Source organism: Idiotropiscis lumnitzeri, chromosome 3 (assembly GCF_059441095.1).
Source record: "Idiotropiscis lumnitzeri isolate Australia: NSW breed Sydney's pygmy pipehorse chromosome 3, RoL_Ilum_1.0, whole genome shotgun sequence".
Taxonomy (NCBI): Eukaryota; Metazoa; Chordata; class Actinopteri; order Syngnathiformes; family Syngnathidae; genus Idiotropiscis; species Idiotropiscis lumnitzeri.
The window spans coordinates 1167363-1186734 of NC_142393.1; the positions used below are offsets into that span (position 1 = coordinate 1167363).

The 19372-nt window shown below is 44.7% G+C and overlaps 1 protein-coding gene across 2 annotated transcripts in view; it reads right to left on the reverse strand.

Moving 5' to 3' along the window:
• The window catches only part of fmnl3 (formin-like 3), a 32365-nt gene extending 13546 nt beyond the window's left edge, over positions 1–18819 (reverse strand). For both annotated transcript variants that reach the window (XM_088290861.1, XM_088290860.1), the window contains exons 1-5: positions 18381–18819; positions 3415–3498; positions 3244–3324; positions 3088–3164; positions 685–768 (exon numbers count right to left, since the gene is read on the reverse strand). In XM_088290861.1, the coding sequence (XP_088146987.1) occupies positions 685–768; positions 3088–3164; positions 3244–3324; positions 3415–3498; positions 18381–18494 (440 nt within the window). In that variant the 5' untranslated portion in view covers positions 18495–18819. The remainder of the gene's footprint in view (positions 1–684; positions 769–3087; positions 3165–3243; positions 3325–3414; positions 3499–18380) is intronic.
• Positions 18820–19372: the final 553 nt, after the last annotated feature.

A 19372-nucleotide genomic window follows, 5' to 3' on the forward strand; every position in this document is an offset into this window, starting at 1 on the left:
ACAGAACAAGCCACAAATCGTAAGCTACTTAACAAATCAATAACTTGTGATGTTGATATTAGGCAACACTCTAATTGGTTATTTTCTGAGCTCATACCTGAAGTCATGAGAAAAAAAATACAAGCCATCTTTACATTTGCAAGCGGCCAGTAAATTTCCACTTTTGGTCATTTCACGTCAGAGATTTACGTCAGCGGTACTGCAGTGGCGCAATGACGTCCGTTTGGAGAAGTGGCGTCAAATTCATTCAAAAAGACGATGACTATTTCCGTAAAGGACGGGAAGCAGAGCGCTTCGAAGATGTAACTTTTTGAAGAGGCCCCCACCCCCTCATAGTCATTTATGATTTTTTGATCAAGATGGCCAAGTGAACTAAACAAATGCATTAGGGCATACTTGCATGAGTCGAAAAAAAAAAAAAAAACACTTTTGGATGCACGGCGTCCAATTTTCCCATGCAGAGGAATGGACAGAACAATTTCCCTGATGAGGTCATGACCCGGTGTCCCGATACTTGTGCCCGCGTCACGTACGCTCGTGTGTCGTGCTTGCCAAGTTTGCAACCAGGTCAACAAGAAGGCACCTTTTGGATGCACAAGCAGCTCATTCGGCCCGGCGGGACGTAACGTGCTGACTCAGCGGCGGCAGACCAACCCGCTTCCGCTCAGGAAAAAAAATACTCACATGACGGCACACTGGGCAAAGGAGAGGTACTCCACCAAGACGTCAAGACCTCTGTTCTCATCGTTGAGGAACTCCCTCACCCACCTGGGACGTGCGGCGAACACACAAAGCTCAGTCAGCAGCCAACGCAAATCAAGACGACGCGCTTCACACATGATGGAGAGGAAGTGGACAAGGAGAAAAAGTCGGGGAAACTCTTCTCCAGTCCAGTTAAAGAAGCGTCATAAATTGTAATATAGAGCATTGTTTTGAATAAAAATGTGTAGTCATATCCAGTGGTCACTAGTAATGTATTAATTATCCTTTGAGTTAGCCCCCCCCCCTTCCCCTCCTCGACAGGAAGACCTTGGCAAAGATGGAACGGAAAACAAACGAGGACGAGGCCTCCGATTTCCTCACAATTGAACTCACATTTGTACGGAAACTCAAAACAAAGGAATGGCCACTTGCAGAGACTTAAAAAAAAAACAGGACGGGATTGTGGAGGATCTGAGTTTCTTCTTCCAACACAAGATTGTCGGCTTTAAAAAAAAAAAAAAAAAAGTTTCTTATTTGAAAGATTGCTTGAGAGAGACAGGAAGGCAAGCAGGATTGTCGGCGAGGAAAAGGGAAAGGGAGGCGAGCGATGCAAGAGAGGAAACCAACAAAGCAGTTGAGGTGAAGAGGAAAGAGGAGCAGGCGGGCATGGTCATCGCTTTCCTGTCTAGAAAGACCTCCACCCCTTTCTGGTGCCTCTGACCTTTTCTTCCTCGCACACCACCCGACCGGACCCGACCGGACCCGACCCGACCCGTCCCGACCCGGCCAGGACGCGGCAAGCTCACATTTTCTTGGCCGCGTCCAACGCGGCCATAAAAGCACACAAGCTGGTTCGCACGCTCGCTCGCCATTGGCCTGAAAACCATCCCACCTTATTCCTCTTCTGGGAAACTTTTCTTTTCTTTGAGTCACAAAAACGCGCTTCTTTCTGCTTCGGGAACAACGGCACTAAATCGACATTCACAGCGGCGGCCCAAATGCAAAGCCTTTATGGTAAATACGGAGCAGTGACACAAACCTTAAGATTTACGATTCGTGACTTGAAACGCTCCATCTCTTTTGAAATGCCATTAAGCTGTTCCAAAAATATTCCGCAATAATAATAAAATGGTTGCATTGAATGTACAAACGGTTTGTGAATCATTCTTGATTCATTGCAGCTCCTTCTCATATGCGCACCTTGGCCACCGGGGGCAGTATAATGCAGTCATGCAGACAAAGCCAAAGAAGAGTTTTACATATACTGTAAGTGGCACAGGAAGCTGCTCTAAAAGTCCGCTAGTCGTTGTTCGAAGAGAATAAAGTACACCGGTCAACAGCTACTTTTAATCTAAGATAGTTTCATGCGTCCCGAAACGTATTTTCATTTTTTGGGCTTTCAAGTTTGACCAATAAAAGCTTGCACAAAACAGATTTTACCATACAGTGTAATTTAGAATTGCGACGGCTCCGAAAATAAAAATGTGCTGGAGAAGAAACGAGGGCAGATTCGGAATGAAGGCAAAAAAATGGACTTGTATCTTTGATAAAAGAACATTTTCAAAAACTGCTATATCTTTATATATACGCCTGTGAGTATGTTTAGCGTTTGTCTGTCTACATGTGCTGCTCCACAATTGGTGGCCAAGTAGCCATCGCTTCCAGTGCGAAAACCCCCCAGATGTTCTTTTGAGTGCGTTCCTGAATGACTTCCGCGGTGACGGCTTTCTGAATGCTCGTGGAGCCATTCCGAATATCTTGCCATTCGCCTCAGCGCCCATCACGATCAATTCTGCCTAGCAACAAGTGCACGGCACCGTCGGTGCAATTCCGTTTTTTGGCCGTCGACCAACCAGCTACGATTTTCCGTCACAGATTAGCGTATGTTTTGTTGTCTCTGCTGGAAACTGTTACAAAACCACACAAAGCCAAGAGAGGACCCCCCCCCCCCCCCTCACCACTGGTGGCAAGTTACTGCAGCACATCATTTTATGAAAGCAAAAGTGGAACTAAAAATAAAACAAAAGTTGTGATGTCATTCCAGTACAACACAATAGTTGAATAAGTGTAAAATGCGTCAACTTCCAAGTATCCTCGTGTGTGTTGTTGTTTTTTTGCCGGCCAGCCTTCCTGTCCTTCTGGCACACACAACAAAGCTTCCTGTTCAGCCCTCGAACACGGCAACACAATGGCTACCATCTGGGCATTGGGAGGCTCGCTCGGCCCGAAGAAGCGAAGCTGCCGAGCTTGGCGGCTTCAAACAATGGGAGGGAGATCCGGGCACGGCGCACGGCAAACAAAAGCGCTCGTGCGATTCAATACGAGGCTTTCCTTTCTTGTTGCGCCGTAAGAAACATCTGGAGAGCAGAGAAAACCGACACTTACCCAATGTGGTTGGTCCTCAACGAGATCTCCAGCTCCCTTAAAACTTTGGTGGACTCTTGTACCCTCCGGCGGAACTTCTGGGAGACGCAAAGAAAGCAGAGAATTCATTTCTGTCCACTTGGAGGGAGCTGATTGGTTGCTAAGAGAGTTGGCGACCTTTCTGGTGACGCCGGGGTCTAAGTAGCCTCGGATTTTCTGGATGTAAGTGTGAGGTGGATTCTTCACTTGAAACCGTTCCTGCGGGCCAAAGGAGAAAAATGCGCGTGAGGGTTTGTTTTTTGTTTTTTTAAGATGTGCAGACACGTTTTGTGGAATGTCCAAAAGTACCTGGTCACAAATCAGGTCCCATTTCTTCTCATTGTCATATTGCCTGAGCAGTCGGGCTTTGTCTGGTGGCAAGTTCATAGAGTTCTGAAAAAAGATATCATGTTAGTGAGGTCGCACAATGTCTGACGGGCACAATGAAGCAGGTTTCACTTCAATGAGATCAAGTAAAAAATAAAAACTCCACTTGGAGAGATCGACTTAAACAATAACGACGGAAGATGAACAATTTTCATTTGGATAATTATTCGGTGTCGTGGAAATTGGTTCATTCATTTATTTTGAGTCTTGCTTGTGAAAAAAATAATCAGTGACAAAATTGCGTTTGACTTTTCTCGTACTTGATCAATTTTATCTTAAGGTAGCAAAGAGACTCCACAAGATGCTATTTTCTTCATCTGCAATGATTCTGATATGCTGCAGAGCGCTAAGGTCAATTAAATGCATGGAACATTTTCACCCAAAAGTTGCCAGTGGACGTGAGCTAATTTGACCATTTTTAACGGCGGAGCGAGTGGCAGAAAGGTCCGAGTTGGGGGACTTTCACGATGATCTCACATCCAGGAGACGGGCCTCCGTCTCGGGATTGAGGCCACGCTTGCCCTTTAACCACAACCACATCGCAATCACAACCGAGAGCGTCACAAAATAAAAAATGTAAAAAACGCCACGCAGCCCAGAGCAGCGAGTTGACGATTGCTTCAATTAATAACTGCTCTCATTTGCGTTTGAAGACATAACATCCTCATGAGGACATTTGGGAGTGGAACGCTTGTGTTTTTTTAGACTACAAACAAGTTCCAGTTGGATTTGAAACTTCTGCTTCTAACGACGGCATTTTCCTTTTCTTTTTAGTTGAACTCCTCAAACGGGATGGTGGTGCTAATGCACCAAAAGTACTTGACAACCGCCAAAAGAAGAAATGGCAGAAGAAGAAAAAGTATTCCTGGCAACTTTTTGAAAGATATTAAACTTACTTTAGACATGTAAAGAGGTAACTTGCAATTTTAGTGAGCGGCATCCGCCACAACAAGGATTTACTACGCACCAAAGACACAAAAACTGAGCAGAATAATAATAAAAATAAATAATTAAAAATAAAAAGTTTTCTATAGTTTGAAGTGGAAGTTTCAAATCCTACTGGAACTCGTTTGTTGCCGTCAACACAATTACGGAACTTGAATTTTGGGTGCCAGTCCGAGCTTTACTCGTCTTATTATATTTCTCCAAAAGAATTCAGCATGCAGTGCGACTTATACCCGTAATTTACGGACTATAAACCGTGTATATAAGCTGCTGCAGCTCTTTTAAAAAAAAAAGAACCCCCCCCCCCCCAAAAAAAAACAATATTCAAGCCACACCAGGATATAAGCCGCAGTTTTGTAATGTTGGAAAAAAATGAGTTGTTTACAATTTTGTACGGTGAATGCACATAAAGGTGCGCAATGTTTAAAAAAAAAAAGTGCCTTTTAACACGCCAACAACTTTGCTCATTAAAACACAACAGACCCAAAAAAAAATTAATAAATAAATAATCAAGATTCATTTCGCCGATTTTCTGAAATGTAGAGCGCCCCCTACTGGTGAAAGAAAAATCCGCAGAAAGTCTGCACCATTGTATTTGCCGCATGGGTCAAAATCGAGGAAAAAAGTAGCTTAAAAGTAGTTAAACGTTTTTTTTTTCTTCTTCATGGTGCATTTTTTTTGCCTAATGCAACTTCTACTCTGGAGCAATTTCTAGTCTGAAAAATGTGCTCAATCAACTTGTGAACAGGATGGAAAGTGACTTCCTTTGAAGAAACGTTTGCACGAATATCCCGCATTTTCAGCAACATCAAGCGGACACTCATGAGCAAAACCACAAGCGACGCACCAACTTGACTCTTAACCCGTGACTATAAAACAAACGCAAGATCTCAGGTCAAAAGCGCAAAATGTTGATGTGTGACGCCGCAACATCGTCCGCGTTGCTGCTCAGTTCGTCTTCATGCATATGAAAAAAAAAAAAAAAAAAAACTTCCCAAGACACTGACGGGAAGATCGCATGAGCGCATTTGCAGCTGATTTTTCCACATTGAAACCAAATTGCTGACTCATCAATCACGTCGTCTGCCCTGAACCAAACAAGCACGAAGGCATCGCTTTTTGCTCGCAGGTCACTTCAATGGCGGCACGAGCACGGCCGATGAGCTTCGACACGCAAGCTGCATGCAAAGCTCATCTTCAAACCATGATTATTATTCTTGATATCATTTTCAGTGGCCGAGGGCATCGTGCTGAATTCTGTTTCTGAGATGTTCAAACGTTCCAAAGCGACAGAAGAGCGTCCATCAAAAACTTTTTATCTTTGCAAAGACAAACTTTCAATCCTCATCAGCACAGATAAGAGAACATTTCTACTGAGTACTCACCGTCTTTAGATAGCAAGCGTAAAACAGCTCCCGATTACAATCATCTATAAATAAAAAAAAAAGTCTGGAAACTCCTAATGAAGCAGATGTTAGAAATGGATCAAATGAGTTGAACAAAAGCGGCACAGGAGAGGAAAAGATAAGCAACACGCGTAGCAGATGTCCGGAATTACGGCAGGAATGTGTGGTGTTTACACAAGTACATTTGATCACAACTTGCTGCTCTCGTCTGACCCCAACGCAAACGTACGCCTCCTTTTTTAAGTTCCTTCTGGGAAATATCCATCAAGCGTGCAAGCGCCGAGCAACTTCCAAGTTCATCCGCGAGTGTCAGAAACAGAAAGAAACATTTCATGTAGGTCAGATGAGAAATGGCAAGATTTTGGGAGGGAAACTAACAATGAGATGTCGATTTGTTTTTTTGTACGACATAAACAGAAGCATGAGTAGCGATGGATCCATTATCGGCTCCTGACGATAATCAGGGCCGATATTTGGCATTTTGCCGATTATCGTCATCAGCCTCTTTTTTTTCTTTGAACTTTGAAGGCTGATAAATTAAAAGCTGGTTTATTTTGGCTCGCCGCAGCACACTTCTCACTCTCTCTGCTGTGCTCGTGGCCTTGCCTGCAGAAGCCGATTGGCCCGCCCACCGCAGCATCTGATTGGTTCCTTGTGCTGTGGGTAACAGCCAATCAGCGCTACCCGTTTGCTTTCTCACCTCGAGTCACGCGCACTTCGGGAGATTTCCCTCGAGCAGGTCCCGGAAGGTAAGGCAACAGACTTTACCCAAATTTTAACAAATGTCAGCCTATTAACCCGCAATAAAAGAAAACTATTTTCTGAAGTTTGAGATGTTTGTTTTCATTGAACTCTAAGACATGCAGCTGAGCCTGGGAGCTCCGCCCACTTTTTGTTAGAAAACTTAATTTTAAGTCTATTTTCTAAGATCTCCAAAAGCTTTTAATGTTGTTAATAACTAAAGTCGTTTAATAAACCTAAAGACATTTAAAGTAAGTCAAGTTTGGGAGTTTTTATTTTTCAAAATTTTGGCACCATTTTACCCCTTCAAATATCGCATATCGGCCTTCGTGACTACTAATAATCGGTAGCGGTATCAGCCCTGAAAAAAAGCAGATCGGTCAATCATGACAATTACCAATTGCACTAAATGAGTTTGTTCAATGACATCGTGATGATGTAACACAAGTCAGATCAAGAAAAAAAAGAAAACTCCATTAAATGCCGATATCGGCCGCAGCATCCGCGCAGGCCGAGCCGAGCCGAGTCGAGCGGTTTGTTTTGTTTTCGTAGCCAGTCATGCATACGAACGCGCAGGCAAAGAGCAAGAGGCCTTTTTTGTGTTTTTGCCGCTTGTCTAATTGTGAATAAGTCAAAGGAAATGGAGCGGAGGGACACATACACGGCATCGATGGAACAAAATAACATCGAAAAGTTGAAGAAATAAATTGGGCGTAACGTCTGTGGAGGATGTCGTAAAACACTCCGATGGCTTTTCATTCACTGTCAGTTTGACGTCTGAGGCGCAAGATGTGTGTCACGTCAAACAGCTGAAATGGGAAGAGAATAACAACAAGAAATTTGAAGAGGCTCAGAGGAAGAGGTCAAAAGGGCAAAGGCCATCTTTCCTCATTTCAGCCCAGTAAGTCAATCGAGCTAAATTCATAATAATAATAATAATAATAATATTCCCTTTATTAGTCCCACAATGGGGAAATTCGAGATTCGAACCCAGGCCTCCTGGGGAGACTGGGTCCTGAACGCGGCGCCTTAGACCACTCGGCCATCCTGGCAGCCATTTTGCTTTCTCCTGCAGCGATCCAATTGGCCACTTCCTGTGTTTAGAAGAAGCTAAAAAAAACAAAAAAAAAAACAAGCGAGCGAGCGAGCGGGCGGAGATGCTTTATTTACGGCTCGGCCCATTTTAGGGGGTCAAATAGGAGAGAAATGTGAAAAATGTTTGGCGCGCGCTACGCACGACCCACGTATTTCTCCTCCAACGAGGCCCTTCTGCGCTGACCGACTCCATTCAATGCAAAGCTTTGTTTTCATTTGGTGCCGGGCCTTTCCCATCCTTTGACATTTGAGACGTTTTTTTTTTGAAAATGACGAACAATAGCTGGTGGGCAGGGTCGCATTTTGCCCACTGGTCCTGTTGCGAGCGAAATGCAGCTCAATTGCAGCGCGAGTACAATACGCAACCCGATGAACTGGTTTGATGAGCGACACGATCTTCTTCCATCTCCGGGGGCGGGGCCACTGTTGGAAGCTACTCGGGGGACAACCTCAATGCCAAAAAAAAAAAAAAACACCCTCAAATGCTGCAGTTCGTTTGTAAAACTTCTAAAACTGTCTGCAATCCCGCTCAGATCACCACAAATGGACGAAGGTGGTTGGAAGTCGTTGCGGCCCAAACGGCGACTGGCCTGAAAAGACGCGTCGATGTTTTCCTACGCGATCGTCCTCAACTTTACACTTGGATGAGGGACAAGTGCAGCGTGTGCCAAACTAAACGCATCTTTCGTTTACAGTCCATCCTACAGAAGGTTTAGTTGCAAGATGATATCAGACCCAAAGATGCTCAGACCAAAACCAATCATGATTTTTCACGTGTTTTTACGTGAATAAAAATAGTCTTTTTGTAAAACTTGGAGTTTCGTTTCCATGAGGCGCGGAAAACATGTGTATCAACAGAAATGCTCGGATTGTTTACAAATAATCAGAGATAATTAGAAATCCCTTTATTGTCATTGTACTCAAGTGTGCAACGAGATTAGAGATAAGCCCATAATAAGGTCATTTGAGTCGCAAATTAGCCAACTAAAAGAAACCTCTTCCGTTTGTATCTCTCCCGCGGCAGCGTCATGCACGGATGCTTTTTTTTTTGTGTTAAGAAATTACTCAATTGAATGCATAATCATCATCATCATCGTTCTAATATTTCATAACATTAGCTACGTGTGGAGGTCTGCGTGCAGCCCATTTCACACATCATTTGCGTGCTTCCATCTTCTGCGTCAATTCCTGTTTTGGTTCGGTCAAAGAGTGTCTGCGCCTCTCCTGTCCTGAATTTCAAGTGAATGAGAGGAGCCACTTCTATTGACCGGCTGTGTTCACTCCCAAAACGGCGCAAACTCTCCGGTCTAACTACATCAGTGTAAAATGAAAATAGCAAAAGAAAGAAAACTCCACCTAGTCGCACACGTCGACGGCGCGTTGCACTAAATTTGCACTGAGCTACAAAAATTGCTTGCATGCGTGCCTTAGTTCCACCCCCAGTCGCCATGGTTATTAAATCTCTACATGACAGACTACCCCAAAATAAAAACAACAAAAACAAACAACATCAAAGAGAGTTTATCAATTTGATATTGAGTGCATTGCTTTACTTGATGTCGTTTGACAGAAGAAATCTTTTATCAAGACGCCTGGGAATTGTTTGAAATTGCATAATTCCTCCTTGAACTCTTTATTTTTTTTATTTTTTTTTTTTGGGCCACCGGGCCTTGAGCAAAAAGGCACTCCTCCTTCATTTATTTCCATGCCCACAATGGCTCGTCCTATATTTTTACAGCTGGCAACACAACGTGCGTTTCCTTTTTCTCACAGACGAGACGTGTTTGTCATCAGCTTAGAGGGAAAAGAGTGGGCGGATGCACTGTTCACGACGGCCCGCTTTTACCCCAAACAAATCGCGCCGTCTGCTCATCAGGGTGGGGTCCCGCAAACGGGGCTGGACCGGAAGACGGCTCAAGGACGTCAGATAAAAGCCACCGGACATTAACTCAGCGAACAGCGTTGCAAGATTATATTGAATTATTTTAAACGTGAGCACGTTTTGGGGGGATGCTTGCGATGCCATTGATTGATTGGTAGATTTTTATATCTCTTTAAAGGGACAGTGTGTAGAATTTAGTGCCATCTAGTGGTGGACTAATATAATGCAACAAGGTGCACTACGCCGCTTTTTATGCGCAGCTTCTTTGCAAGCCTATCACCAATTCCTTCGAAAGAGGTGCAAGCAAAATGTCATCACAAGCAACTTTTCGTATTTCCGCAAGTGAGGAAGTAAGTGGCCCTCGGTCACTCGAGGGAATTCGAGCGCATCGCATTTGTTACGCAGGCCGCAGTCACCGATCGAGTGAATTTGTCATCTGGTGATTTGTGTCGCCTGCGGGTCTCCGATGCAGAAAGATGGCGGCGGTAGGGTGAGCCGCCACCCTTGCATAATAATTAGCGATTACGAGACCTTTCGTTCTATATATTCAAAAACATTTATGTGGAGTGGATAGAACATTGAAATTAAAAGTGGGCTTTTAAAATGAATTAACGCTGAAAATGAAAACATTTTACACTCCGGCCCTTTAATTTCAAACGAGCATCGAATTGTTAGGAATGGGACAGTTTACTAAGAAAAAAAGATTCAGGAAAAACTCGGAAAAAAATCTTGCACAATTCCCGATTGATTGCTTCATTGATCAGTGATGTGTCTCAAAACATTTGCAAAAGAGTAAAACGCGGGTGAGCCAAAAAAAAAAAGCCGTTCTGATTCCAGTCCGGACGCCGAGCCAACATGGAGGCAAAGAGAACAAAATGAATTTGCCGTCTGGTCACTGAGCATATTTTTGACTATCAAAAGAAGACAAACGAGAGTTTGAGCGATGCCAGAGTTGAGCTGGCGTGCGTCTCAGGAAAATGAAAGTCATAAAAACAAAAGACAGAAATAGCAACGCGCGCCTCCAGAAACACACCAACGCACCCCCCCAGGATGACAAAGCGATCCCGTTCCTGGAAACGATGACGTCGACGGTCCAGGTGAGCCGTCAGAATGACATCGCACGTTGATGACATCATCGACATCGACAAACGCGTATCCATCAAGCCGCCGTTTTGTTTGACTTGCTCCTTTTCCCGCCCGTGGAAATGAAGACAATGAGAGGAGATGGCGCCAACGCCGCGGCCGTTGTCGTCACGACGCTGCGTGCGCTTCCTGAACATGTCAGGAAATCAAAAACTGATCAAGATGACGAATGTCGGGTTTGTTCCAAAGCTGCGGCCTGCGAGATGACAACACAACAATTCACAAAAGAATTGTTTGGTTTTTTTTAGCGCTGAGAGTGTGAGAAAACGCCGGCGTCCTTTCTCTGAGCAGACATCCGATCAGATGAAGGCTCTTTGGATTCGTAATCTGAACTAGGTGGTTGCAACAAAGCAGGAATCAAAAGACTGCGAGCCAACAAAAACGATGCCCCGAATAGTTTGGACGTCTTTCGCCGCTTGTTTTCAAGCAAAACACCCGAATGCGCTCACAAGCTTCAATTTCGCAATCTGTCAACACGTCCATTAAATGCAAATGTCCGATCAACATTTCAGGTGGGTCAGAATCAGAGATGGGCATTTGACCCTTTTTTTGCCAGTCAGTCCCCCGTCCTCCGGCCGCGATCTCGGTACCGTTCCGGCCTCGACCCTTCAGCCTTCTTCATAAAAAAAAAAAATCCCCACATTATTTCTCAATTGCAATATGAGATTTTTGTGACGCGTATCTTCCAAATGTCAATCGTTTTTTTTTTCTGCAAACATTTTTTTTTTAAATTATAAACATCACATGCGGCGTGACTTCCAAAAATCGAAACTGCTTTTCGAGATATTGATGAAAAATGAAAAACAAAGAGTGAAAAGGCGACTGTTAATCAAAACTAATTCATCAAAACATCTTTCTGTTGTCAAAAAAAAAAATCGAAAGCAACTTTTAGGAACGTTTGTTTGCTAAGGTTTGTAAACGTTTGAAACGGGATCAAAAAAGTGATTTTGTGTTACGACCTGAAAACATCATTTGTTTGTCAAAACTGAAGAAATTCATCTTGTTAAATTTTAACTTTGGACATTCCAGAAAAAAAAAAGAATTCCTGCTTGCAAACTCTTGGCACGACTTTTGTACGCTTGATTGTTAAACTGTCAACATTTGCTGCATAACGAGCCTCTAATTAACCGATGACAAGAAGTCTCTTCGGTTTGTTCACTGAGCGCCGAACTATTCAGTCGGTCGACTAATCCTCTCAAACGCACAACAGTGAACAAATGGCTCAAGTAAAAATCTGGATCTTTTCCTCACAACTCCAGTTTGGAAGTGTGAAATCAGGCTCTCCTTTTCTCACTTTCTCCTCCGTCCAATAGAAAAGTCTCCTCAATTTGATGAGAGCGACAACTTTCACTCCCTTTTCTCGCCAAATGGACCTTATACGTACTTGCCGGCCTCTCATGACCACATGGAGTGGTTTAAAACTGTTAGCATCTCAACTAGTGGGGCCGATATTTGGTATTTTGCCAATTATCGCCATCTGCTTTTTTTTTTTTAACTTTCAAAGCCGTTAAATTAAACGCTGGTTTATTTTGACTTGCTGCAGCACACTTCTCTCGCTCTCTCTCTCTCTGCTGTGCTGGTGGCCCTGCCTGCAGAAGCAGATTGGCCCGCCCACGGCACCATCTGATTGGTTCCTTGTGCAGTGGGTAGCAGCCAATCAGCAGTCTGCTGCCTGTTTGCTTTTTCACCTCGAGTCACAGGCACCACGGGAGAGGTCCCGCGAGCACAGGAAGGAAAGGAAACAAGACAGAAATTGAAATAAATGTCAGTCTACTTCAACTCACAACAAATCGAATACTATTTTTCCGTAGAAAACTCGAAAGAAATGTTGGTTTTCAATGAAGTACAAGACATGCAGCTGAGCCTGGCAGCTCCTTGCACTTTTTGTTTGACTTTTAAGTTTTCTATTTTCTAAGACCTAAAAAGCTTTCATGTTGTAACTTGCTAAAATAGTTTAATAAACACGTGCCCAAATGAATTTAAACTAAGTCAAGTTGAGGCGTTTTTATTTTTAAATATTTTGACACCATTTTACCCCTTTTTTCAACAAATGAATATCGGCTTTCAACCTCCGTGGCTACTGATAATCGGTATCGGTTATCGCCCCCGAAAAAAGCATATCGGTCTATCGCTCATGTCAACGCAAGGCTTTTTGAAGGGCAAAATGATAACGAATGAGATATGTTGAGCTGACGGTCCCGAAAGCGCCAGATGTTCACGGAGCTCAGAATGTACTGCAAGTGAACCCGAAAGGCAGTTTAGAGAAAGGCCTTTAATCAACTGGCGCCCGAAACCGAGGAAAAGCTAACAGACGTGAACAGAAGCTTAAGGGAATGAGTTAAAAATAACCGCAGGGATCGCTCATGAATCACAGAAAGGAAGTATTCCTTCATTGCTGAGGCCGACATCCTGTTTGTTCTGGTCGGGGCTGAGGGAAGCCCCCGCCGACGGACGAGATTCACAAGGAATGACAGGAATGCAGGTACATGAACGCCTCAATTACTCATGCCGGCCGGCCTCGCTCATTGACAGGCTGCCCGGTTGGGAAAAAAAAAGGGGGCAAAGGTCAACCAACAAATGTTGAACGCAATCATTTAAAGAGGAGGCCGGAGCAAACACTTGACAAAATTGCCTTTAGTTTAACAACTTTCCGACAAAATAACACAGACAAATATAAATAATCTGAAATATATTGGCTTCTTAAATTGGTGGAGGAAAAAAAAAAGTGCATCACAAAAGGCATCAGAGGGACGAGCGACACCGACGGACAGAGTCCCCATTGTGCCGAGGACGAAAGCATTTCTTGCAGGCTGCTCAAGCGTGAGCGAGGCTCGACGCCCTCCACATGTTGGACGCACACACGTGCACGCCACATGCGTGTGTCAGGTAGGCACTTTTATTGGATTAGTTTCGGGTCCGATTCGTTCAAATAGAACGGATCTTTTCAGTCAACGCGAGTGACTGAATCACTTCCTCGAGCGATTCGTTCTTTTCGCGCTTCATTTGAGCTTCGGAACGCACATTTCGGGAACGACCAATCAGCAGCCAGCGTCGGAGGGAGGAGGGGTTTTACGAAAACGCTATTGCCCTTCACCGAATCAGTGAAATAATTTCCCGTTCACAAACGAATCAGCGAGTGAACATTGTGAACGTTCGTACTTGAGAGCTGCAACGTTTTCAATCGAAATAATAACAATACAAAGGCACAAATTTCAATGAGTGCAACATTGAGGTGACCACAAAAGTTTTTTTAAATCACTCCACCCATGAGAGGTTCGTGTTGGGCGAACGAGTCGGTGAGCGAATCTCTTGAACGATTCTTTTTGATGAAATGATTCTAATGAGGACAGCACGGTGGCCGACTGGTTAGGACGTTCGCTTTACAGTTCAGAGGCGCAGAGTTTGATTCCGGCCTTACTGTGAGGAGTTTGCAGGTTCTCCCGGTGCCTGTGTGGCTTTTCTTCGGGTACTCCAGTTTCCTCCCACATCCCCAACACATGCACGGTAAGTCGGCCCTCGGTGTGATTGTGAGAGCGGGTGGTTGCTTGTCTTTGTGTGCCCTGCAATTGGCTGGCAACCAGTTCAGGGCGTGACCCCGCCTACTGCCCAAAGACGGCTGCGATGGGCTCCAGCGCAAACCCGACCATCGTGAGGAGAAGCGCAACAGATAATGGATGAATGGATGATTCCGATGATTCGGATCGCTAACTTGAATCCAGTCAAACTGAGCTTGCAGACAAAGCCGCGCATGTCGTCTGAAAATTGCAGACTTTAACTTGACCTCTGCTTTCCAAATAACTGCGAGGAGGAATGAATTACAGAAGCACTAAAAGTACCCATAAAATGTGGCCCACTTGGGGAATCGCAGCCCGGGGGCGTGCGCAGCCAGGTGGGCGGCTGAAAGCCAGACTCAACTGCATTGGCCCAACTCCCATAAGCCCCCTCTTCCTCCGAGGACGCGGCGGCGGGTGTCTGAGCCAGATGTGCACGCAACGGGCCCAAAAATGAGGAAAAAAGTTGGCCGCATCAACAAACGGCAATAAATAAAACTAATCTCGGTTTATGCTCACTAAACACTTCTCGCATCTTGACTTCATTAGCTGCACTTATCAGACGCCGCCGCTTTCGTCGCATCCGAAGAAGCGGCGAGTGAGTCGCGACTGTTGGTAGCGTTCGACGTCCTCGTGTGGATTGGGAATGAAGCAACTGGACGCCACTGGAGCGACGTGACCAATCCGTTGGGGCGGAGTCAAAAAAGTCAAAGAGGAGCTCCCTCGGCAGACAATTGAACGTGTGTGTGCAGCCCAGAAGAAAAAAAAAAGTCCAAATGTTGGTTAAAGTCATTACCACGAAGAACAGTGGCAGGCAGCCACGTCGTTGAAAGGGAATTTTCCCTCTCCGAGTTCTCCTGCAGCTCGCGTCCCGGCTCGGCTCGACCGCAGGAATCCGGCGGCGGACGGCCCGGTGAAAGGGGGGCCCGTGCCAGACGAGCGCGCACCTTTCAAAGTGCCGCCCACTCACATCCTTATTTTGGAGCCGCGGCCAGCTGTGGGAACGCGCGGCTCGGAAACGCCGACTGAGCCAAAGATTCCGATTCAATTGAGGAAGAGTCGGAAAAACGACGGCTGGGAGGGCCGCACCTCGGGAGGGGCCGACGAAACGATCGATCGCTTGTTGAGAATTGCTTGGCGATGCTTCCTGATTATTTTGAAGCAAAGTTAGCGTGTCAATTTGTTTTGGGGGCAAAGCAGCAAAACATTTCGGCCGCGCTCGCAGAACACGCGACGGCCGTCCGAAAGGCTTTGCGGTCAGCTGGCGGATCCATTTCAAGATTCTGCTTCTGGTCTCGAAATCGCCGAATGTTTGGCGTCCGGATGACATGAAAGAATGTTCATTGAATATCAGCCTCAAAATAAAAAATAAAAAAAAGCTGCTTTGACAATATTTTTATTTCAATAATTTATCTTTAGCAAATTATATTGATAGAATATTTTGTGTTGGAAGTTTTCTTGAGTGATTTGCTGAAATTAATCATGAACCCAGTCACATGACGCAGATTGGAATCGGTTGGCGATGGCCGTCTGACGATCTTTTACTGATCTGTGATTATGATTCCGTTGCTATGCGCAAATCCTCTCTCGGGATGTTCTGAACTCCAGTTTCAATGGCATCGTGGAAGGTTCTGAGGGCACCTTTGTTCTATTGTTTGTAGTGTCTGCTGTATTTGTGCGAGGATTGATTGCTTGAATGATTAATTGATAAAAAAAATACTTATTTATGTTTGGGGAGAGGGGAGAAACAGACCGTGTCAAAATAGCCTTTTATGAACTCAAAAACATGCAGCGGGAAGCAATCGGCTCCATTTAGCATATTTTGGTTAAAGTATTTCAAAAAAAAAAAAGGCCAAAACTCATTGCCAGATGAAAGAACAGTGACCTCGTCCTCCCCAAAATGTCTGAAGTGCCGCACCTTTCTTCTCACAGGCAGGCAAGACGTGAGCAGGCCACCATTGTTGAGAAGACCAAAAGTTTGTGTGAAAGGAAAGCGAAGGAAATGCGTCGCTAAACGAGGGGCCAGGGTGGAGAACTCGGGACCGAAATGTTGAGTCTAGCGTCCTCTTGCCTAGAAATCTTCTCATGGCGGCTGCACATAATAACAGTGAGAAACGTGCAGTTGCGAGCGGACGTGCAATTTGCCCGGTAAATGTGACGAGTTGTTTGGAGGCGAAACCATGGCAACAGAAAAGTACACTCACGTCAAATTGGAAATGACTCAAGCAGCGAGCGACCGAGTCTTTTATCGTCTCTGATCGTCAATTTAGCTTTAGACAAAAACAAGCAAGTGCTCTAGCCGAGAAAATTTCATTTAGAATTGACATTGGACAGCGGCTTGCCTGATCAGAGCTGCCCTCTGATTTGTTTCAGCTTCATTGATTTCCAATAAATTGCAATATGGAGTTAAAAAAAAAAAAAAAGGGTTCTTTTTCCCCAGTGAAGCGTGTTTCGTCCTTGGGATGGAACGTTGCGTCGGTCCGTCCTGGACGAACGTCCATTTTGGAGAGAGAGGAAAGGATGGGCAAAGCAAGGACAGGAGAGAGTCTTCGTCCATCCTTTTAAGAAATCAACAGAATGAAATCTTGGCATGTACTCTCTCTCGCTCTGTGAGCGAGCGAGCGAGCAGAGAAGACGCACAGCTGAGTGAAGAAGCATTTGAGTTCCGAAATAAGCATTTGAAGTTGTGTTGAAATTGTGCAAAGGGGTAACGTTGAAGAAGTACAGCCGTCTGTACCTTCGTGAGACAACAAGAGTGTGATAAAGATTCACGTACAAAATGGCTCCTAGCCTGCTTTGTGGCATTAAAGAATGTAAATAAAGTTTTGTGTCAATTATATTTCTTCCATCTTTATTTTATTATTTGCTTGTATGCTATTCAGTTTGCTGTTGTGAAATAGTTTTCGTTTTGATGTGACACAGTGAACGTGGATGGACGTGTTAATTCATCCCTTCCCGACATCTCGTCATTGTCTGAAAGTTAGTCACTGCAAACTTATTCTATTGTTTACTAGAATAAAAGTGCAAATGTCTCTCAGTGCCCCGTCAGCGCAAGTTAGATAAGAACCCATTTAATAACGTGGACACCAGCGGCTGCAGCTATTGTGGCTTTTAATTGGGTGTTTTGTAGCAAATTTTGAAAACTCTGCTGTTAGCCACTCGTCATGCACAGACGTTTTTTTTTTCTTAGCGAGGGGATTTTTAAAAGGACGAAGACAGAGGGTGATTCTTTTTATGAATATAGAAGAAAGTGAAAGGGTGTCCAGGTTGCAGACGGAGGACAAGGCGGTCGGGCAAAATAGGGTAAAGTGCCCATCTTATGCAATATAAAAAGGTTCATCACTTAAAAAGTGTGAAGACATTCGACGACTATGACAAATAAAGGCAGCCGGCCAATTAAAAAAAATCAGTTATTACTCTCTTGTTACAGTAGAGAGAGGGGGAAACACTGCGCAAATGTCTTCGATTCGTCATGAACAGTTGAAGAACACCCTGGGGGAAACCCAAAGTGGAAAAAAAAAGAAGAACCAAAAGTGTAAAGTCTTTCCATTTGTCAAAGGCCCAAAAAACTTCACACTGGATGACAGTGTCACTTGATATGCAAGTGGCTGTTGACTGACTGAGAGCTCATCATTACAAGAGCTCAACTTCACTCTGGTGTGTGTGGGGGGGGGCGAGAGGGGAATGTTGTTTTGTTTTTTTATTTTTATTTTTGTACATTTTTAGCCTGAAGTAGTCACACACAATGCAGTGATGTGCTCGTCATATTGCCACAACCGTGTATTGTATATACTTGAAAATTTTTCAAATACCCCCCCCCTCCTCCTCCTCATTTGCGCCGTGGTGCGTTCACAGTTTCAGCCAAATGCTGAGTTGTCTGACTTTTGGGGGGAGACAAAAGAACCACAGGCGAGGGGGGGGGGGCGCAGGCAGTAGAAGGGGCGGGCCAACACAGGTCTCCTCGTTTCAAATACATTAAAATAGTTTGGTTGGCCGAAGTTTTGCATTTCTTTCATTTGCAACAAAATACGAGTGCGAAAACACACGTGCGGTTAAGTCAGCGACAAATTGTTTCCACATTGGAACGTCGTGGGCGCGTTTGCCTTCAGTAGCACAACAACTCACCAAAACGATGGCGAACTTCTCCTCCAGTTCGGTGGGCTCCGGCATGGGCACCTTCAGGGGCACAATGTGATGCTTCATCTCCGACTGGCCGTCAACACTTTCAATGTTACCCATTTTGCTTTCTCACAGCACTGTCGTCTCCTCGTTAGGCTAAATTTCGCAAAACTCTTTCAAGTTAATCCAAGCCGGGTAATTCAAAAAGTAAAATCGCCAAAATATTCCAGTGATGTGATCAACATAATAATCCAAAGTATCCACTTCTCCCACGTAAAAACTGACAGAGCAGTCGTCTCGTTGTACTCAGTCCAAATGCCATTTATTCTTCTTTGGTGCTGCTTTCCGCCACGGGCCCAACTTTCCGCTTTCCCCAAATCGCGAGCAGCACTTGAGAACTTGCTGCTTGACTTTCTTTCTTGGCTACGACGTGTTTCCATTCATTATTGTTGTGTGCTCCTGATTAGGCTCCACACAGTGGGCGGGGTTTTCTGTCGGACACACCCCGGGCTGCAAGGGACGACAACGCTATTGGTCCAATCACATTTCGATCACGCCCTCGCTGCTGCCCCGCCTTGCACATCTGCAGTAGCACTCCCTGAAGCAGCAGGACACACGTTAGGCGGCACGTTGGCGCCACCTGCTGGCAGAAAAAGGTTATTGCACAGGTACTCATTGAATGACGTTGACTAAAACCGGCTGGATGGAATTTACCATTTTTTTTCCCACCAACGCTTCTTTAATATAATTTTCCTCAATCTTGCACAGGGAAATATTAGTCAGTTGGGGGACCAAGGCAAAACATATTCAGCAGATTTTAAAAGTTCATCTTTATTATCCACTACAAAGTTTGAATTTGAGAAACTGATCTAATTTGCTGACCTAGAGGAAGTCCTTCAAATCCTCCTTGAGGATTATTCATTGACCTTTACTGTCAATCGGTGAAATTTGTTGGAGCAGAAACTGAAGCAGTTCCATTGCAAGTGGCAAAAGTGTCT